This window comes from Sinohyriopsis cumingii, chromosome 10 (assembly GCF_028554795.1).
Source record: "Sinohyriopsis cumingii isolate HCF-2022 chromosome 10, ASM2855479v2, whole genome shotgun sequence".
Classification (NCBI taxonomy): Eukaryota; Metazoa; Mollusca; class Bivalvia; order Unionida; family Unionidae; genus Sinohyriopsis; species Sinohyriopsis cumingii.
Window position 1 is genome coordinate 79830696 of NC_142970.1, and position 22343 is coordinate 79853038.

General features: G+C 36.2%; 1 protein-coding gene across 3 annotated transcripts in view; it reads right to left on the reverse strand.

The window, feature by feature from the left end:
• Positions 1 to 4647: 4647 nt before the first annotated feature.
• Positions 4648 to 22343, reverse strand: part of LOC149790460 (uncharacterized) — a 170764-nt gene continuing 153068 nt past the window's right edge. For all 3 annotated transcript variants that reach the window (XM_089972519.1, XM_089972520.1, XM_089972521.1), the window contains one exon: positions 4648 to 21617. In XM_089972519.1, the coding sequence (XP_089828645.1) occupies positions 18543 to 21578 (3036 nt within the window). In that variant the 5' untranslated portion in view covers positions 21579 to 21617 and the 3' untranslated portion in view covers positions 4648 to 18542. The remainder of the gene's footprint in view (positions 21618 to 22343) is intronic.

The following is a 22343-nucleotide window of genomic DNA, read 5'->3' on the forward strand; positions in this document are numbered from 1 at the left end:
TCTACAAAGAGCTTTAGTCCAATCTTTGGGGGATCATACTGCACACCCATCAATCCCTGTCCAGAGTTGGAGGGGCAGTTTTTTATAGCAAGTCCAATTTAGTAAGAAGTTAGGCATAGCAGTCACTTTTCGGATGGTATCATTGTCCCAAACAGCCCATCTGTTAAGGTTTTTCGGTTTAGGTTTTGATACGTACATATTTCCATAAACCCTGTGTTCATCATACTTGAATCATTATGAATCTAAGACCATTCATTTGATGTGTTACCTCACCCTTTATACTTTGGTAATTGAAAATCTGTTATGGTTGCGGTTTTTATTCAAGTTTTTTCATTTGCTTATTATTCCTAAACCCATTCATGGAATTTACTTCATATACATGGGATGAATCATTATGAAACTAAGAAAAATTCATTGGGTGACATGGTCACATGACCCATTTACTTTTCAGTCAAGATCATAGTCGTATAAAATTTGTGTAAAGGTAATTGGTTCAAGTTTTGTTGATATGCTTGTATTTTCTCACCCATAATGGATTGTGCTCATATGTGATGTGATGTGATTTGAATTTTTAACGTAGCTTTAACAATGGTTCAGTCATATCGTTACAATGTCTGCAGTGTGGCAGTTTATAGTGATGTCTAGTACTGGAACATCATGCTGCAGACATGTAGCATTATATCCCACCCACTAACATTATCCTGACACCAGGCCGACCAGTCCTAACACTAACCTCTTAATGCAGAGTGCCAAGTGAGGCAGCTGTTAGTACCATCTTTGTAAGTGTTTGGTATGACTTGGCCAGGGATCGAACCGACAACCTTCCACATCTGAGGCAGATGCTCCACCCACTAGGCCATTGGAGTGGTGTGCTCGTATGTTGGAGGAATCTCTATGAAGGTAAGGCACTTAATTTTGCAACATGCTAGCCCTCCCATTTTAAACATGGGGTCAAGGTAACACATTTAACAGTAATGTTTTGATTGTGGATTCTACATGCAGGCCCTCACCTTTCTCTTTTCTGTTTTCAGTTTTGTTTTTAATTTCATTTAACATTTTGAATTTTGGAAATGAAAATTACAAATCCATACCTTATGAAAATTAGCTTCATCCACTTATCCTTTGATCAACAGGTATACTATAATTCATTGAATATTTCAAATTTTGCATTTCTTGCAAATAAAACCAGTAACTACCAAGTCCCAGTGACACATATAATGCCAGTAACTGCAGTCCAAGTGAAACATCGAATGCCGGATTCCACATGACACATCTAATGCTAGTAACTGTAGAATTTGAGTAACATATGATGTAAGTAACTGCAGAGGAGAGCAATGATCTAATTCCAGTAACTGCACAGACCAAGTAACACATCTAATGCCAGTAACTGCAGAGAGTGATGATACAATGCCAGTAACTGCAGAAACCAAGTGACACATCTAATGCCAGTAACTGCAGAGAACAAGCGACACATCTTATGCCAGTAACTGCAGAGAGTGATGATACAATGCCAGTAACTGCAGAGAACAAGTGACACATCTTATGCCAGTAACTGCAGGAGTAACTGCAGATGCTAGTATTTAAAAGATGAATATGATGCTAAAATTTTATCTTGGGAGATACATACTGAACCATCTTGAGCATTTTGTTGATATGATTTAGCTCTTTGTAAATGGTACACAGCTAACGAGCAAGTTTGAATGTTCTTTGATGGTTGTGTGTGTGATTTGGATTTGTAACATAGCTTTAAAAAATATTCAGTCATGTTGCTACATTGTTTGCAGTGTGGCAGTTTATAGTGATGCCTAGGAGGAATCTCTATGAAGCTATGGTAATTAGTTCTGCAACATGCTAGCTCTCCCATTTTGAACTTGGGGCATCATGTAGCATGATGTCCCACCCAGTCACATTATCCTGACACCAGGATGACCAGTCCTAACACTAACCTCTTAATGATGAGCACCAAACAAAGAAGCTGTTAGTGCCAATTTTTTTAGTCTTTCTTATGTCTTGGCTGGGCTTCGAACCTGCGACCTCCTGCATCTGAGGCAGATGCTCTAACCACTTGGCCACTGCTGTTATTTCTCAAAGAAATGTGAAAAAAGAATCCTTCCAATATGAGTAATACTGGTATTTGTATTCTAATTTGTATTCTGTATGGTACTACTCTGATAGTAAGCCCATGTTAAATGATAAACATAACTCCAACTATTATACAATTTGGTAATTTTTTAACTTTGGATAAAAAGTTCGGAGGAACATACTATCAACATGGAGTGCCCATACCTTAAAAGATTTCGGACATAGCTCATTATAATTTCGGTAACTGCAAACATCACAATGATCTGACTGTATTGTAACTGCAAATATCACAGACCCTGATCTAACTCCATTGTAATGGCAAACATTCCAGACACTGATCTGACTCCATTTTAATGGCAAACCTCACAGACACTGATCTGACTGCATTGTAACTGTAAACATCACAGACCCTGATCTGATTGTACATTGTAACTGCAAACATCACAGACACTGATCTGACTGCTGCAAACATCACAGACACTGGCCTGACTTCATTGTAACTGCAAACATGACAGAACAGATCCTGATCTAACTCCAGTGTAACTGCAGACATCACAGACCCTGATCTGACTGCATTGTAACTGCAAACATCAGACACTGATCTGACATTTTAACTGCAAGCATCATAGAAACTGATCACTGCACTGTAACTGCAAACATCAGAGACCTTGATCTCACTGCATTATAACTGCAAGCATCATCATAGACACTGACCTGACCACACTGTAACAGCAAACATCACATATACTGATCTGACTGCATTGTAGCTATAAATATCACAGACACTGATCTGACTGCATTGTAGCTATAAATATCACAGACACTGATCTGATTGCATTGTATCTATAAATATCAGACACTGATCTGACTGCATTATAACTATAAATATCACAGACACTGATTTGACAGTGCATTGTAACTGCAAACATCACAATGATCGGACTGTATTGTAATTGCAAATATCACAGACCCTGCTCTAGCTCCACTGTAATGGCAAACATTCCAGAAACTGATCTGACTGCTGCAAACATCACAGACCATGATCTAACTCCATTGTAATGGCAAATATCACTGACCCTGATCTGACTGTACATTGTAACTACAAACATCACAGACCCTATAAATATCATAAATAATGGCAAACATTCCAGAAACTGATCTGACTGCTGCAAACATCACAGACCATGATCTAACTCCATTGTAATGGCAAATATCACTGACCCTGATCTGACTGTACATTGTAACTACAAACATCACAGACCCTATAAATATCACAGACTGATCTGACTGCATTCTAACTGCCAACATCAGCCACTGATCTGTGTATTGTAACTGCAAATATGACAGACCCTGATCTGACTGCATTGTAACTACAAACATCACAGACTCTATAAATATCAGGCACTGATCTGACTGCATTCTAACTGCCAACATCAGCTACTGATCTGTGTATTGTAACTGCTGACATCACATACACTGATCTGACTGCATTGTAACTGCCGACATCACATACACTGATCTGACTGCATTGTAACTGCAAATATCACAGACCCTGATCTGACTGCATTGTAACTATAAACATCAGACACTGATCTGACTGCCGACATCACAGACACTGATCTGACAGTGTATTGTAACTGTAAACATCATAGACCCTGATCTGACTGCATTGTAACTGCCAATATCACAGACACTGATCTGACTGCATTGTAACATGGCTATTGATTCACATAATTCACTGTTGGGCATGGAGTGGGGGCTTGAGTAAATGTGGAGTAACATGTCTCTGTGTGTGATTTGGATTTTTAACGTAGCTTTAACAATTTTTCAGTCATATCACTACGATGTCTGCAGTGTGACAGCCGACACTGATGTCTAGCAGATATGTAGCATTATGTCACACCCAGTCACATTATCCTGACACCAGGCCAACTAGTCCTAATACTAACCTCTTAATGCTGAGCACCAAGTGAGGCAGCTGTTAGTACCATTTTTTAAAGTCTTCAGTATGACTTGGCTGGGGATCAAACCCATGACCTCCTGCATCTGAGGTGGATTCTATACCACTAGGCCACCGGAGCGGTGAGTAACACTTCTAAAGAACTTAAAAGTGGGTCAGTGTTATGAAATTAGTGTCAATTTTATATTATTAAATTTAACTGTACTATTTCAGCAAACTGTTTTCTAATAATAAAGATTCTTGCAGAATGCGACATCTCTCTTCAATGGCATGATTAATGCACTAATCACAGCCTTATGTATACAGTCAGTGGAATGTGAAAATCAGATCACTGTGACCTACCATGCTGGCAGTAAATAGTGAATAGATGAATCCATGCACCTATACACTTTCATGACTGATACAAATATGGGGAAGCACTGTAATCAGTTTATCTTAATAAATTGTTATCAAAATGATTATCGTAATGATCCTGTCTTTCAATATTTGAAATCCAGCCCTTTGCAAAAACTTCATTTTGTTATGGTGACAGAGCATCACAATGCACAATACCTACTCCTTACCTTAGCTTGACACATGGGACAAAAAAATGAGGCTGAAACAAATTACAAACAAAACTTTAAAAATGTTTTTATTCAAATGTACCATGTTGATGACCAGAGCTAAGGTTAACATGAAAGCCACCAATCATATGCTGAATGGTAGGAAACCTGAATCAATGACAGCACTAGATGACAATGCTCCAGTTGCAGTTATCTTGGAGTTGAACCACTCGTAGAATACCTATCCAACTGTGGATGGTGATTTATTCCACACATTCCGTTTCTTGATATTACACATGTGCCATGCGTCTTTTGTATTAATTTTTTTAAATAATGAGTCCAAAATATTAATATAATGCAAGAACTAAAGATGCATAAAAAAGGAAATAAGAAATAAAATATTTCTTCAAGCACATGTGTTCTAACATGGGTTGGGGTTGGGAATCCACCAAGCATAAATGCAACTGTGGCACATACAATGAATAAAAATGACTATTTATGACTCTGTAACAATGTAGAAATTTTGTTAAAGTATAAACAAAAGCTGAATCAATTCATTTGGATCACAAAACGACTTCGTGTTCTTGAAATTATGAAGGATGTAATGTTTAATAAAATCACTGATTTCAGAACGAATAAAAACTGCACAAGAAATAACCTTATTTTTGCACTCATCTACAAGCACCTTAAACTTGGATGTACAGCTTCCTAATGTCATAATACATATATCAGTTTACCGATTTTCATACTTTTTGCTGTAAACAGTTTTGTCAAACACATATTTGTTGTGAAATTGGAAGAGTTCAGCACCAAAAATGAGCTGTTTTTAATATTTACTCTTTAGCAAAGAAATATTATGTAACTAGTAACAAAATAGAAATATTTTTAAATTATATTTTTTTCTTCAATTTATAAAGTCAGACAATAATTAAAAAAGAAAGGGATTCACTGATTTGGTATTAAATCTACTTAAGTTTCCACATAAACAGTGTTAATTGACTCACAGATTGGCTAATGTGTCAGCAGACTGGTTTTACTTTGTTTTTGGTGAAGTAGGCATAATGTATGATACAAAGTGTGTACCAGTTACTTTATAAAAAAAAACAGTCACTAAATGACCATTACTTATTCTTGACCCTGTGAACATTTTATAAGTGGAACAGACAAAAAATTAAATGTTTTTAGGTTAAAAATTTGTACACATTATAAAGAATAAAATAACAATGATCATGTAGTACAGGTTCCATATGTAAACTAGTGCAATTAAAATTTTAATGCAAATGACTGGAAACATTGAGTTGGTAATTATGCTATTCACCAAAGGATTCAAAGCTAAGTACCAGTATATTAATTCCATTTGCTTGGTAAATATAAACATTAAAAGGAAGGCTTTACCTGCATTATGAAAAAAAAAGATCAGTGGAATTCAATTTGTACGAATGCTAAGGGGCAAGTTAAATTTGTTTTAAGCAGATTTAAATACAATGTTTCTTTATCTGTATTACATGGATTGAAGCAAGTTTGGTAAAACCAAGTTTTTACCGTTATAACCATGCACTGGTCTGATGGCACAATATTTAATTAACATGGGTAGGTCTAATTATTATCTTAAGTGGACCTTGGCTATATAAAAAATGTAAACAGAAAATCTGTCATAAATAATAAAACTGTATTTGATTGATTTGTACATTTTGTAGTGACTTGACTTACTCGATCACATTACATGCGTGAATTATAAAAGTTATATACAATGCATGGTTAGGAACTATGCCAGGTGACAACCCCATTTCTAGGCCAGTTCTTCAATTGTTTATTTAAATATTACATTTCTCTAATTTTGTGTGCCGTTAGATCTGTGTATACCATACAGATCATGTGGGGGTCCCGAGTGGCCGAGTGGTCTAAAGCACTCTCTGTTACGGATCGCTGCCATCTCACCTCTGTCTGCGTGGGTTCGAGTCTTGGATTCAGCCAATGTGGGTATGTGAGAAAGCTTGCCAGTAGCTTCTCGTGGGTTGGTGGTTCTTTCCGGGGTTTTCCCGGGTTCTTCCTCCACCATTAATACTGGCCGCCATGTATAGCCTATTGTGTGCTGAAAAATGGTGTTAAACCTTACAACAACAACAACAGCTCATGTGATTTTTCTTTTCTCCACCCATCATGCAGTCAGGGTAAGTACTTGTCATCTCACCACGGAGGAATCAAAAGACTTCAAGGTGATTGACTGTTGAACAGCCAATGCATGATGACCACCCATGGAAAGACTGGGACAGCAAAGAAGAGTGGTTTGGAATTAGATATGAAATTTAGAATTTCTTTTAATGTTAGTTAAATAATTAGCCATTAAAAAATAATTTTCCAATATTATTCTGTGTTCAATACATACAAGTTTATCTGTTGATAATATATGGCTTTCCTTTGCCTTTATCACTGATGTGATAAAAATCCCAATATATTTTAAACAAAATAGCCAATCAAATTTTACATAATGATCAGATAAAGTCACTAATACTTGTATAAATTCTGTTTTCAAGTTTCTGACTGGTATAAACACATCCCCACTAGTTATCCAAATCTCTGACTGGTATAAATACACCCCACTGGTTATCAAAGTCTGTGCCTGTTATAAATACATCCCACTGGTTATCAGTCTCTGATTGGTATAAATACATCCCACTGGTTATCAGTCTCTGACTGGGATAAATACATCCCACTGGTTATCAAAGTCTCTGACTGGTATAAATACATCCCACTGGTTATCAGTCTCTGACTGGGATAAATACATCCCATTGGTTATCAGTCTCTGACTGGGATAAATACATCCCACTGGTTATCAAAGTCTCTGACTGGTATAAATACATCCCATTAGTTATCAGTCTCTGACTTGTATAAATACATCCCACTGGTTATCAAAGTCTCTGACTGGTATAAATACATCCCACTGGTTATCAGTCTCTGACTTATAAATACATCCCACTGGTTATCAAAGTCTCTGACTGGTATCAATACATCCCAATGGTTATCAAAGTCTCTGGTATAAATACATCCCACTGATTATAAAAGTACTGAGAATACTGACTTTTGAAATATGGTATATTAAACTGGATGAAAAATTATGTTCCTTTTCGGAAACATAAGCAAAAACAAATATTCCTCTAAAAACATCAATCCGAATTTTAAATATTTTTCTCCTCTTTATCTCTTAACTGATTGATAAATTAATAAAATATACTGGTAGAAAATATTTAAGAATTTTTTTGGCATTATTTATTTGCAAAGAACTGTCAAACAATATCAAGAGAGGTAACCATAAAGTATAACTATTTCTTCTTAGGATTAAAATTTTGAGTTATGTCCCTTTACATAGAATAACTCCCTTTTTCATGGCCTAACAATATAGTACAAGTTAAAACTATTCTTAATGACTAAGTAGACAGACAATTTGGATTTTTTATTATAGCTTTAACAATTTTTCAGTCATATTGCTACGATGTCTGCAGTGTGGCAGTTTTTAGTGATGTGAAGCACTGGGGCATCATGTTGCAGACATGTAGTGTGACGTCCCACCCAGCCACATTATCCCGACACCAGGCCGACCAGTCATAACACTAACATTGTAATGCTGAGCGTCAAGTGAGGAAGCTGTCAGTATCATTTTTGTAAATCTTTGGTATGGCTTGGCCGGGGATCGAACCCACGACCTCCAGCATCCGAGGCGGACGTTCTAACCACTAAGCCACCAGACCGGTTTGGGGGGGGGGGACAAAGAAGAAACTCTTCATAACATTAATGAAGCAAGTGTTTTTCCCTCAGCTTTATGTGTAAAGATTTTAGAGACATTTTTTTCCTAAATGTACTGCATATGTACCAACAAGAATTGTGCTTAAAATTCTTGGATTTGGATGATTAAATAATTGCATATGGAAGTCCTCTGCTTTACAAATAAAGTTCAACTGTAAACTCCACAGATCCAGATCTGCTTCTGCATAATAAGCTGGCAGATCTGTGTCTATGGAGACTTTTTTTTAGAAGTAATCAGTAGATCAAACAATAACGACCCTGGTGTATTATGCAGTGGCAGGTCAGAGTCTATGCTGTTTGTAATTAACCTCAACTTTTATGCAAGTATATACAGTACTTAAATACTGTTACTGAAGAATTATCTTGTAAAAGAAAGCAACTCAATAAAAAAAAGTTTTCTCTTAGGACACACAAACTTCCAAGTTAGGGCAATGTATCCCTAGGTATATTTTTATTTAGAAATGACCAAGCTATACTTTGTAATTTTTTAGCATTTTTGTCCTTTTCTAGAGCATGGCAATTGTTGATCACACATTTTACTAATCTCTCCATCATGGCTCAACTCCATGAGGATGATTCAACTCCATGAGGATGTGTGCTATATAAGGCAGTTTTCCGCCTTTAGATGCTGCAACTCCAAAGCTTAGCTTGGTGGCAAAATCAGTGGGCTTTTTCTTAATCCTCTCCATGCTACCCAATGTTATGTGTGGAGATATGAAAAATCATGTAAACTGTGCCGTACCTCTGTTATCAACTAATTCCATGTATCGATTTGTGATAGACATTTAACATATTTTGGCCATTCTGAGTCAGATAATAAAATGCTGATATGTAGGAATGCATTCATATTCCAGTGTCATTGTCTGGAACCAATTTTAGACCATGTTTCCTAAACTAACTGTAAAGCATTATAATTAGATCAAATGGAACTGAACAGTGAACACTTGCAGGTCATGTTAGTTTTAACTTAAGTATTTTGCACCAGCAGTAGTTACATTATGACATTAATTGAGGAGACTTCATATCAATGATCCTTGTTCCATAACATGATTCACTTTTTCACTTCAATAAAGCATCCAATCAATAATTTCAATAATATGTAATATTTAAAAAACAACATAAGCAACCAACAATAAAGCCATGTCGTACCATATGTACCTTAAATTAATTCTTACCAAATGTCGGAAAATTCACAGAAAATACTAGCTACCAGTCTGATTATATGCTAACTCGACCCATAACTACTCGAACATTTACAACTACCATTGCGATGGTATTATAAATTTTAAAAAATTCCTCACGGAACAGCAATAAAAGTGCACAAACTGTTTCAAAAACTATACAGTGTGAAAGATTGTCACTTGATTTGAAAATATAAATATCAATCTTGTGTACGTATCTGTGCTTTATCATTAGCACATATATAAAACCATAAGGAAGGATCAAATCTTCTAAATTATCTACTGAATTTAAGAAAAGTCTGTCAAGCTGTAAAGGTTATATAATTAATATTTTTTCTCCATGCAATTTTTTTTCCAGATGTCTCTGAAAAGTATGCTTATAAATGTTGAGTAGATGTCAATTTACGATAACTACAATATGATGATGAAAGCACTGGCAAAGACAAAAAAACAATGAAATGATGAATAATTACTACAACTCATGGTTATCACAAACTCCATGGAACTATTTAAAAAATAAAAATCTAAGAAGAGCTTCCTTTGGAAGGTTCTTGTTTGGGACAATATAAATTAAAATTTATTTTCTTTCTCTACAACAATTTTCTGACCTTGAACTTTAAATCCTTGGTCCAACAGTTGGTTGGGATCACTATAGTCCCCAGTTTCTCTGTACATTAACTCTCTTGTCTCAAGAAAGAGATATTGCCACTACTACATCTTATTGTAACGTTAACATTATTTTATACATGGAAACAAACTTATAAATATAAAACTTCTCTTGAATACAAAATTTTCAAGCAGATCTTGAAGGAATATATTTGTGATACTGCAAATCTACAGTAACTAAATATCTATATTCAATTTATTTTAGTATAGGGGATGTGCATAAGATATACAATTACAGCCTTGCAGAAATTTCCATGAATTCTGAATAGCAACCCCCCACCCCCAATTTTATCTTGCTTTGGCCTGTAAATTGTGCAAACAAGACTAGGTCACATGTTACAATTCAAAAGAACAGTTTAGGCTTTTTGTTTAACAGAAAACTAAAATTGGCTATACGTTTTAAAACCTAGTTTCAGAAATGACCACAATGAAATGAACTAAAAACCTTTAGAATATATACCATTCAATTAAAAGTCCTGGGTCTCGCGTTTCTTTTTTATATTGTGATAATGCACACAGTAAAATATGAATAATCTGCGCATTCTAGTTTACATTTTCAAATTTGATGCCATACATCGGTGGTTACACAAGCCATGGTGGCTCAGAAGCTAGCAAGCTGGACTTAAGATACAACTAAAAGAGTGGGGGTTTGAATCCTATCATTGGATCGGCACAACTCGGTTAACGCAATGTGTTCTTAGGCAAGGCTCTTTACTAAAATTATGTGGTACTAAACAAGCTACGTGTTTTTCCGTGCAACAAAAGATCAAATACCAGACAGCAAGTTTATCAGTGCTGCATAAGGCAACATCAATAAAATCTGAAAAATGCTATAAATGTGGACAATTGTGTAAATCTGAAAAATAATGCAATCCTTAGTTTTACAAAATGCAGATGATTTTATAAGTTTAACAAAAATAGGTCAAATTGTAATTGTTTATGGCCATACAATGCAGGCTAATTCATGACATTACAATGGAATGAAACTCTTGAACCACATCTTTGCTAGCAAATGTTCAGATATGATGACCCTATCTACATCTTGGTGGATTGAACAGATATTTTAGTGCTTTGTCCAAGCGACATCATTGGATTTCATGAGTCGTCTCCCTTAGTATGTAATGCCAACTAACCAATAGCATGTAACAGCAGTGCACTGTACATCAGTCGAAAGTGGTGGAAGCAATACACTTTAAAAGGAGACTTTGTAAGTTTAACATCAAAAGTATGACTATGTACCAGAGGGAAGCCATTATCTCAGTCAAGGGTATATGTACAAACATGGATTGGCAGCGGTAAATTGCTTATTTATCAATCCATTCAAGTTGTATGCTCCCCTTGTCTCGATATGTAGGAACAGTGTTCAAATTTGAACAACTTCATTTTGATTGGATGTGCCATTGTCATCACATCCAATGAAATTCACAGACCTGAAGCTGAGAAATAAATATCTGCTTGATACATCAAGGTGTAGATAGGGTTATCATATCTGAACTTTGGCTAGTGAAGATGCTTGAACAATAATAGATCATGGATTAGACTGCTTCAAATTCTGAGTTCATAAATCTAAATTAGACTTGATACACCAAGGTGTAGATAGGGTTAACATATCAGAACCTTGGCTAAATAAAGCATTATTATTATTATCATTATTATTATTATTATTATTATTATTATTATCATTATCAGATGTACTGTAAATACTCACTTATATATCAAGTCCGTCTGCAAACAAATCTGACAATGATCTGCCATTACATAATGCACTGGCAGACCAGGGTCTATGTTTACTCTAATGATTACTGCTAACAGACTGCATAGACCCAGTACATTATGTGATGGTAGATCTTGATCTACGCAGTTTGTAGTTAAGACTTGTCAGCATGTGTATATAGTATTAGAATACTCATATAAAAATTATTTAAGTTCTATGTGCTTATCTTTTCCCTCATGATAATCAGCAGAGAATTTCAAATTGCTGCATACAGTATGCCATTCAGAGCTGGTGACACTGCATACAGTATGCCACTCAGAGTTGGTGACATTGCATGCAGTATGCCACTCAGTAATACTGCATACAGTATGCCACTCAGTTGGTAACACTGCATACAGTATGCAACCCACAGCTGGTGACACTATTGCCTTTATTTCTTTAAATTTGGTCTTAAATATCAAAACAGAAATATTACTGGCTTGAACTGATATAATATATTGTGTGCAAATAGATCACCAAGAGCTACAGTTCAAAAGATTTATATTTACTTACAGGTGCAGAATATTTTAAATACTGCATGTTTACTTTTCTGGGACATGAGAAAATGTGAGTTTGCATGAGGTTACTTTTGCATGCTTTGGCACTCATACCAAGTTATCTTTTCCGACAAGTGAACCGAAAACATGGTCTATGTGCAAAATTGGTTAGAGTAGAAACGACTGCAACCTCTTGTCCCCCAGCTTGCCTCAGTGCATGAACTACCCCAAATATGGTCGCTCACTGTGTCCACCATCTTTCTTCTACTGAGCTGAATATAAACTTCAGTTACACTTTGGTAAGACCAGTGATGTAAGATGACAACAAACAGGGTCATCAAAATGCCAATCAGTGATCTCTGTGGAATGTGTTCCGGTTAGGGTACAGTCCAAACACTGTGTTGGTATCTTTACTATATCAGTATTCCAATTTTAGGATGTATCTATTACCCTGACTTTATAGAACTATTCCTAATTTTTAGACATGTGACCACTGCAAATCCACCCCCATCCCACCCCATTATTTCTACATAATTTTATTATGGAAATTGGAATAACAACAATGAACAATTCCAACTATGTAATAATGAGCAAGTACTAAAAGCTAACCAGATTCTGTACAGGACAGACATTTTAAGATTGTGACAAAAATATTTGACAATAAAAATTTATAAATATTTAGAGTAAAAATCCACCATTATACTTATCTGATATCTGCTTATATATTCAAAATGAAAATCACCAATTGCTGATATGCAACCATGATATAACTAACAAAGCTTTGTATAGAAAAACAGGCACAGATTCGTATCACAAAAATACCAACAATCAAAACTGAAGGTTCATTTCAACTTTCACTAGTTCCGAGAAACTCATTTTATGTGTAAAGTAAGACTCAAATTTAGTGATCTAATAACATTTCAGTGTAAAATAAAGGAGGCAAGGTACAAGCAAATGAAAATTTTTAGTTTTGCCAAGTGATATTATTTTTTTACCTTTGCAACTGTGTGTGGAGAATTGATAACAGTTGGATATTCGTACGTAAAGGACCAGATGTGCTGTAAAAGTCGGTGATATCCTGTTTAAACACCATTTACTATTGCAGCCTATGCCTCTTCAGGTGAATAATGATCCAATGGGAATGCGTTGAAGGGTATGGGGGCCCAAATTATGGAGGGTCGGCTAAAACTATTACAAAATCCATCACAACAATATAAATTGACTTTGTAAAATTACTTTATTCTAAAACAAGACAGTAAAAGATTTTGATGAGTTGACAGCTGAATCTGAAAGTCTGTTCACCTGCGAATATCTTGCCCCCTCTGTTTGAACCTGGAATGCTTGATGATAATTGTTAAATCAATAATTATTTATGTACGCATGTTGTAGCAGTTGTACATTTAATTTTAAGACAAGCATCAAACTGGCCCCAAACATATTTCGACTGCTACAAACATGTTAATTGTTTGTGATGAAAAAGTGAACTGACACTTTGAAATAACCTCCTTACTTAATATTCATCCTTACAGTGTTTCAAGCCTCCACCCCCAGCTACATTAAGAAAATATTAAAACTTTTCAGCCCTTTTGTTTTCCAAATCTTAACTTTTAACATATCTTCTCATTAATAAAGAAAGAAATATACCTTAATTATCACTTTGTTTCCAAAATAGCATTTCAGCTTAATCACTGGAATGACAGGATTCAATTTTGATTATTTGTAATGATTTGATAGTAAGTTACAAACATTTATTTTTTTCTCAAGAAATTTACTTTACACGCATACTTTACAAACTTTAAGCTTGGAGAAAAATAATTTAAAAATCTAGCACTTTATGATGCAGGGATCTTAAAAATATAAACATCATGAACATTCTTATAACTACCATTTCAACAATGTGAAAATAAAAGTCATTAAGTAATACTGACAAGAAGCAAGAATTTATATTCATATTAAATATAAGGACAAAACAACTGCAAATACTGTAATCTCATGCATCTAATTAAGAGAAATTCATAATTATGAACTGTCAATAAAATCAATGACACTGGTTTACAGGCCATGTATGGACTGCATTTTTGAAATCATTAAAAAAATTATTAAGTCCTAGTGACAATAAAAACGTATTTGTATTTGATTAAGTGCAGCATTTCAGTCTACTTTTTGTGTGTGACATATTCATTTTTATATTTGTAAAACTTTTAAATGGTACAATGTAGCCATTATTATGCTGACACACTATGTGATGCTAATACATAATATTACATCATAGTCATCTCCCTTTACAACTCTTCCTGTAAGTGTATTTAAATAAGGATCTATAATTTTCACACTTTCAAATTTTTGGTACCCTATCAACTCATATAAATTCTAATTACCTTTTTGTGTACTTGAATTCAACACAGGAATTAGTATCTTCTTTTAACTGTGCACATTTTGTGTGCTAAATTAGGCAGGACTAAAATCAGAGAACTTTATTTTATTCCTGGTTGACAGCCTGATTGAGATGACACTGTTTTTGCAGGTGCTTTACTTCTATGGTTTACAGTTCTTTCTACAGTGAAACCAGTCTACAAAGGACGCCCAAAGGATCACAAAATTGTGTCCCTTGTGGAGAGAATACACATGGTATATACTCACTTATTAGTCAAGTTCAACTGCAAACTACACAGACCCAGACCTGCCATTGCATAACACATCATCAGATCTGGGTCTGTACAGTTTGTTTAGAGTTATCAGCAGCACAAACACTGATTCTGATCTACTATCATGTTAGGCAACAGTAGATCAGGTTCTATTTTGTTTATAAGAATGTGTCCTTTATACTGAAGTGTCCACTATGACAGGTTTTACCAAAATTATTATGGTAGCTATGAAGAAAATATATTGCACATGTAAAATCCCCCAAAATTATTATATTTTTAAGTAGAAAGAACTTCTGACAAATGCAGTGAATTTAGGAAAATTCATGAGCAGGAATCCATGCTACTCAAATTTTTTAAAAACAAGATGGCCAGGGTCTGCACATCAAACCCTTAAAGTATTGCTGAAAAACATTTACTGAAATCTTACGAAAATTTTAATGCTAACACCAATGCCAGCAGAAAAATGACTGCTATATCTTGCTTCCAACTCAAAAGCATTTGACAAAAAGTGCGTGCATTGGTATTATTTTTGTTTAGGTTTATTTATCCTAATACTAACCCTCGAGTCCATTTATGGCAGAATTTCAGCAAATATTTACGAAGACAACCCTCACCCTTTTTGGACAAATTTACCGGTCTGATCTTGTCACTGGAGAAATACCTAAAGGTCTGATACACTGTCCTCCAAACAGTTTCTATACAGTGATTTTTGCAATAAAGATACCAAAAACGGTTTGTCCACAAAGAATTTTCATTAGATCGAATCAGCAAAAAGTATAGCCAATAAAAAGCAAAAATTACTCCAGTACAGTAAAATCTGACATCTCAACTCCAAATGTTGATGTAGCCTTATATAAATTAGCATTATTAATAGGCAATGACATTACTCCCTCATTATAATGCTATCAATAGGAACCAAGGAATATATCTAATGAAACGGGATCCATGACCATACCTGCCGTATAACATTTTCATTATCCCGAAGGGCATTATAATGAGGGAATGCCATATTTAGTAGTATGGCAGATTAAGGTCCAAAAGCCATGACCCAATCTACTGGTATAACTGATAACTATATGGCAGGAATTTTCACCAAAAATCATAATTTCTCCTCATTTCTAATGTTAACTCCATTCCCCACATTGGCAACTTCTATTTAAGGGGCTATTTGCCAGTGATAAGCCTGATCAACTTCTAGACAAATCTAGAAGAGAGATACCCAGGTCCTATTTCATCATATGAGAAATACTGTATATATGCAGGACTATTTTAGCCAAGATAAGCCCCAGGGTTAGCCTAATAGAGTATTTTCTCAAAGATAACCCCAAGGGCTAGCCAAATAAAGTATTTCCTCCACGATAACCCCAAGGGTCAGCTTAATAAAGCATTTCTTCCAAGATAACCCCAAGGGTTAGCCTAACAAAGTATTTCCTCCAAGATAGCCCCAAGGGTCAGCTTAATAAAGTATTTCCTCCAAGATAACCCCAAGGGTCAGCTTAATAAAATATTTCTTCCACGATGACCCACAGGGCTAGCCTAACAAAGTATTTCTTCCAAGATGACCCACTGGGCTAGCCTAGCCTAATAAAGTATTTCCTCCAAGATAACCCTAAGGGTCAGCTTAATAAAGTACTTCTTCCAAGATAACCCCAAGGGTCAGCTTAATAAAGTATTTCTTCCAAGATATCCCCAAGGGTCAGCCTAATGAAGTATTTCCTCCAAGATGACCCACTGGGCTAGCCTAGCCTAATAGAGTATTTTCTCAAAGATAACCCCAAGGGCTAGCCTAATAAAGTATTTCCTCCAAGATAACCACAAGGGTCAGCTTAATAAAATAATTCCTCCAAGATAACTCCAAGGGTCAGCCTAATGAAGTATTTCCTCCAAGATAGCCCCAAGGGTCAGCTTAATAAAGTATTTCCTCCAAGATAACCCCAAGGGTCAGCTTAATAAAATATTTCTTCCAAGATGACCCACAGGGCTAGCCTAACAAAGTATTTCTTCCAAGATTACCCACTGGGCTAGCCTAGCCTAATAAAGTATTTCCTCCAAGACAACCCGAAGTGTCAGCTTAATAAAGTATTTCTTCCAAGATAACCCCAAGGGTTATCCTAACAAAGTATTTCTTCCAAGATGACCCACAGGGCTAGCCTAGCCTAATAAAGTATTTCCTCCAAGATAACCCACAGGGCTAGCCTAGCCTAACAAAGTATTTCTTCCAAGATAACCCACAGGGTTAGCCTAGCCTAATAAAGTATTTCCTCCAAGATAACCCACAGGGCTAGCCTAATGAAGCATTTCTTCAAAGATGACCCACAGGGCTAGCCTAATACATTTTTCACTAAGGGGTGGGATTAATAAAAAAAAGTGAATGTACATTTCATAAATATTGGCCAAAATTCTGTCAAAGAGGATGGCGGGATGATTATCTGGCACTGGATAAAAATGTTAAAATATTTCCCAATACTTTTACATCTATACATGTTCCTGCATAGTTTCAGAGCAACAGAACAGGCTCAAGAGGTAATTAAAGGCTCCAGTGACTCAGTGGTAAGCATGACGGCTTGTGACAGAAATAGGACAGGTTCGAATCCTGAGACTGGGTCAGCCCAGGTTGCCTAATGTCATCTGTCTTTCAGCAAGACTCTTTACTCCAGCTGCCTCGGCACTAAATAACCTATGCGTGGTGCTGTGCTGTAATTGTGTATATACTCACAGATGAGTCCAACTGCAATCTGTACAGATACAGATCTGTTGTTGCATAATGTGCTAGCAGATCTGGTCTGTGTAGTTGGTTACAAGTAATCGGTAGAACAAACAACACAGACCCTGATCTGCAGCTGCATTATGCAATAGTAGATAAGGATCTTTGTTATTTGAAGTTTGACTCCACTTGCAAGTGAGCATATATGGTACACTGAAAACAAAACACACCAAACATGTATATATGTTGTTTTGATTCAGAGGAAGGAGGATGACTTACTATGGTATTCATTCAATCTAAATTTTCCAACATGGATGAATTCATATTTATAATGTTCACCAATATCATTACAACGGAAGCACATCTAAAGCCTAAAAACCATTAGCTAAACAAAGTCTGTATAAATATTCACAATCCTACAGGCAACTGGAATTGTGCTTCTTTGGCAAATCAAAAACAAATAAAAAATTCTGCTATCAATCTGTCAACAAACTATACGATTTGACATATGGTAGATACTGTTAATATATAAAGTGATGTATGTATATAAATGTATATATATCTATATATATGAATAACATTTGAAAACAACAATGAAACAATGTATAAAAAAATGTTTCAAGTTACTAACTTGAAAAAATAGTCAAATATATTTTAAAACTATTCCAAAGTTATAAAGGGTGATAAAATTTTATAAAAGAAAGAAAAAAATCACCGTCGTTGAGAACTTATTGAAATTTTCTCTATGCATTCAGTGTCAATTGAAAAACTATCAAGCTGAGAACGATTTTCTATTTCTGTGTGGGACTTTTCTTTATCAAATATTGTATCGTCACAGTCCTGATGAGAACCATGGTCCTCAGACTCAGCACTTTCAAAGCTTGTTGTTGACCAATTTCGGGATTGTCTAAAAGACATGGATTCTACTGATCTACTTTCAAATGAGGCGAAAGAAGGAAATCCTGGCTTCTGTTCTTCAAATACTGTACTGTCTGTACTTGTTGTGGACCAGTTACGAGACTTAGTAGTCATCATCACCATCACTTCGGATTCTGAACTATCCATGCTGTGTAAAGAACGCGATCGTGGGTTAGCTTCTAACTCCAAGCTGTCAACACTTGATGCTGAATAAGTTCGACTTGATAGCTCTTGAGAGTCTGTTGTGTCAGTGCTTGACACAGAACCTTTTCGAATTTCGTTGTTTTCTCTCACAGGCACTGATAAAAATTTTCCACGTTTAGCAGAGCGTTTTAAATGGGTCCTCATATGTCGAGTAATCATATCTCGTCTACATGCGGCATATGGGCACTGTGGACATCTATATGGTTTTTCTCCAGTGTGGGTCCTTTTGTGCGTGTTTAAATGATCGCTACGGCTAAACACTTGACCGCAGTCAGAGCATTCATAAGGTTTTAACCCTGTATGAAGCCTCATATGGCGAGTTAGCATGTCGCTACGTGAGAAGGATCGATTACACACTTTACAATAATGTATTTTATTGTTATCACCAGATCTAATCGTTTCCGTTGGTAAATGTTTTGCCATATGTTTTGCAAGATTGTCGTATGAAGGGAACACCTGCCCACAAACTGGACACAAGTAAGCATCTGAATCAGAGAAAGCCCTTCTTTCCTTGCATTCAGTGCGATTCGACATTTCATATTTTCCCATAGGCATATATGCTTGTTTTGATGATAGCTGCAATGGCTGACTAGGATAATAGGCTCTTGGAGAAACAGCTAACCTGTTTAACTCTGACATAGAACTAAGCAAAGATGCTCGAGGCGGAAACGTGAAGTGCAAACCTGGTGAAATTGGACTTGGGGAGAAGATTTCAGGATCCGAGTGAGCACCTTCAAAAGGGCTTGGTAGATTGAAGTTGAAAATTCTTCCTCCTTCAGGGACTGAGCATAGCGGGGAAGTCTGGGGAGAAGGCATGTACTGGTGCTGCAAAAGACTGCGGTGAAAAAATGTTGATGAGGGTGAGAATTGTTTTGTGCTAGAAGGACTCATGACATCAGATTCAACGAAGCCTGCTGGTCCCAGTCGCCCAACTACACCTGCTGGGTCTATTCCATGAGAGAGATCTAGAGGCTGATCTGACTGCCTCATATGAGAGTGAAAATGAGAACGTGGGGAAGGTTTAAGAGTTGGACCCAATATCAAATCATCGTCTTTTGTTTCTTGCAGCTCTTCCCTAATTCGTTCCTGAGGACTTTCCTTTGACTCATCCACAGATTCAAAAACTTCAATACTTGAACCACCCAATGATTCGATTGATACTTCCTGTGAGCAGTGTTCTTGAGATGTGTCTGATGATGAGGAATTACGATTACGCAAACTTGACAAATATCTTGCATGCAAATGCTTCTTAAAATGACCAGGATGAAGTAATTTTCGACTTTTCTCATCTTCTGATGTTTCATGTTCTGACCCTTCCCCAAGTCCTGGCCTACAAACTGAGCTTTCCCCTGTATCTGGAGTGATAACAATATTTGCACAATATTCTGGCAATGTACCTTCAGAACCAGAAGAGCTCTGCTTATTAAGTTCTAATCTGTCTGGGGTGGTCTCCCCTTTTATTAACATGTGACACAGCATCCGATCCCTATTATATGGAGATGGTTCACGGCTGCTAGAGCCTGGACTGTGACTGTCCTCAGATGTTGTTCCACTTAAATCGGAAAGATGTGGTGTCAAACCAATTGACTCCTGAGAGAGGTGTAAATGAGATCTATATCGTGGAGAGATTGCACATTCAGAATTATCACCTGAAACCACGTTGGATTCAAAACTGTCTTCTTTGGAATATGACTGCTCAAGAGACGAAACTCTTCCTTTTTGGGTTTCATCATAGGATTCTACTCTACTCTGTAAAGAAACACTAGGAGAACTCATGTCATGAACTCTTTTTATCACAGTAAGCCTTTCCTCTCTTCGCTGGAAAGTCAAAACTTGCCTATTATCATCTTCCATCTTACTTTTGTGAACATTAGTACTTGTCACAATATCAGGACTTCTGGAGAGATCCTCTATATCTACTGCAATTTGTTTACGGAGAGTTGGTCGAAGGTCATCTCCAGATCCCATTTTGTCCCCCAGATTATCACCTGCCGATTCAAAATCTCTGTAGATTTTTGGAGCCAACTCTCCTCCAGGGCCAAAACTATGTCGCCTTTTCTCGAGTATAGGTACATCATGGGATCTCTGGGCACTTTCAAAACTGTGTCCTTTACTAGTTTCACTAATCCCTGTCCGACCACTTTCTGAATTATATCCCCTGCTAAAAAACTGTCGAAATTCACTATCTCCAAAACTAGGTAAGGCACTTTCTTTCTGAAGTTCTGCATGTTCAAAATTTCTTTTTCGACCTTCATTGCTTTGGGATATGGTCCCAAATGGGGGCTGAACTTGACCCTCTATATTTAAATGAGCCCTTCCAAAGCTGCGTCGTAAACTCTCAAACTCTGGTTGCGTAGTGCTTTCAAAACCATGATGCCGATTTTCAAATTGACATCCAGATCTAGGCAGATGAAACTCCATCCTTGCCATTGTGGATGGTTGTAATTCTTCTAAAAACAATCTGGAATCATGAAACTCAGACAGACAAGTGTCAGCTTTAAACTCCTGTGATGAATTCTGCCCACCTGCGCCCATCATTATGACTTGTTGACAGGTGACACTGCTGCCATGAACTTGTATGTTTGTAGGATTGTCATCCTCTTCAGCTGGCAAAAGTCGCCTCATTATTTGGCACACATGCAATGATGGACATCATGATTTGTCCTGGAAATAAAAGAATTTTAAAAAAGACATTAAGAATCCAACATTTCAGTAGTTACTCTATTTGCAAGCTGTCCTTGAAAAAAATTTTATACCATACTTACTTGCTTAAAGGACGAGTCCAACTGCAAACAGCACAGACCCAGATTTTCCATCACATAATGCATTAGCAGATCTGGGTTTATGCAATCAGTAGAGCAAACAATCTGCTGGTACATTATGGGATGGCAGATCAGGGACTATGTTCTTTGCAGTTGGACACTTATACATAAGTATAAACATTAATATTTTTAAGTGTATGAAATTGCAAGTAGAGCTATTTTCTTTTTAATTATTCAACAAGAGGCCAAAGTGGACCTTAAATAACTCATCTGGCTTACAAAACAGTTGACCATTTTATTAAGCAAGCTTATAGTAAACATTAATATGCATAGTCTCTTGTTTATCCAAGATCTTGATGACATTTACCAATTCTGATAGAAAGTGCATCAGAAATATTGTCTTTAGATCCAACAAGCTCAATGAACCAGATACACCATTAATATTGGCTTTCTCATCAATATATACTAATCTAAGTTATTAGAGAACCTGTCTACACAATAACAATGTATGCTAATTTATCATGATGGAGTGAAATCTGATTGGAGTTTGGTATCCAGAGTGCTCACAAGCTTAACCAATCAGATACAAGATTACTTCATTAATATGCATAAATCTTGCTTAAAAGTG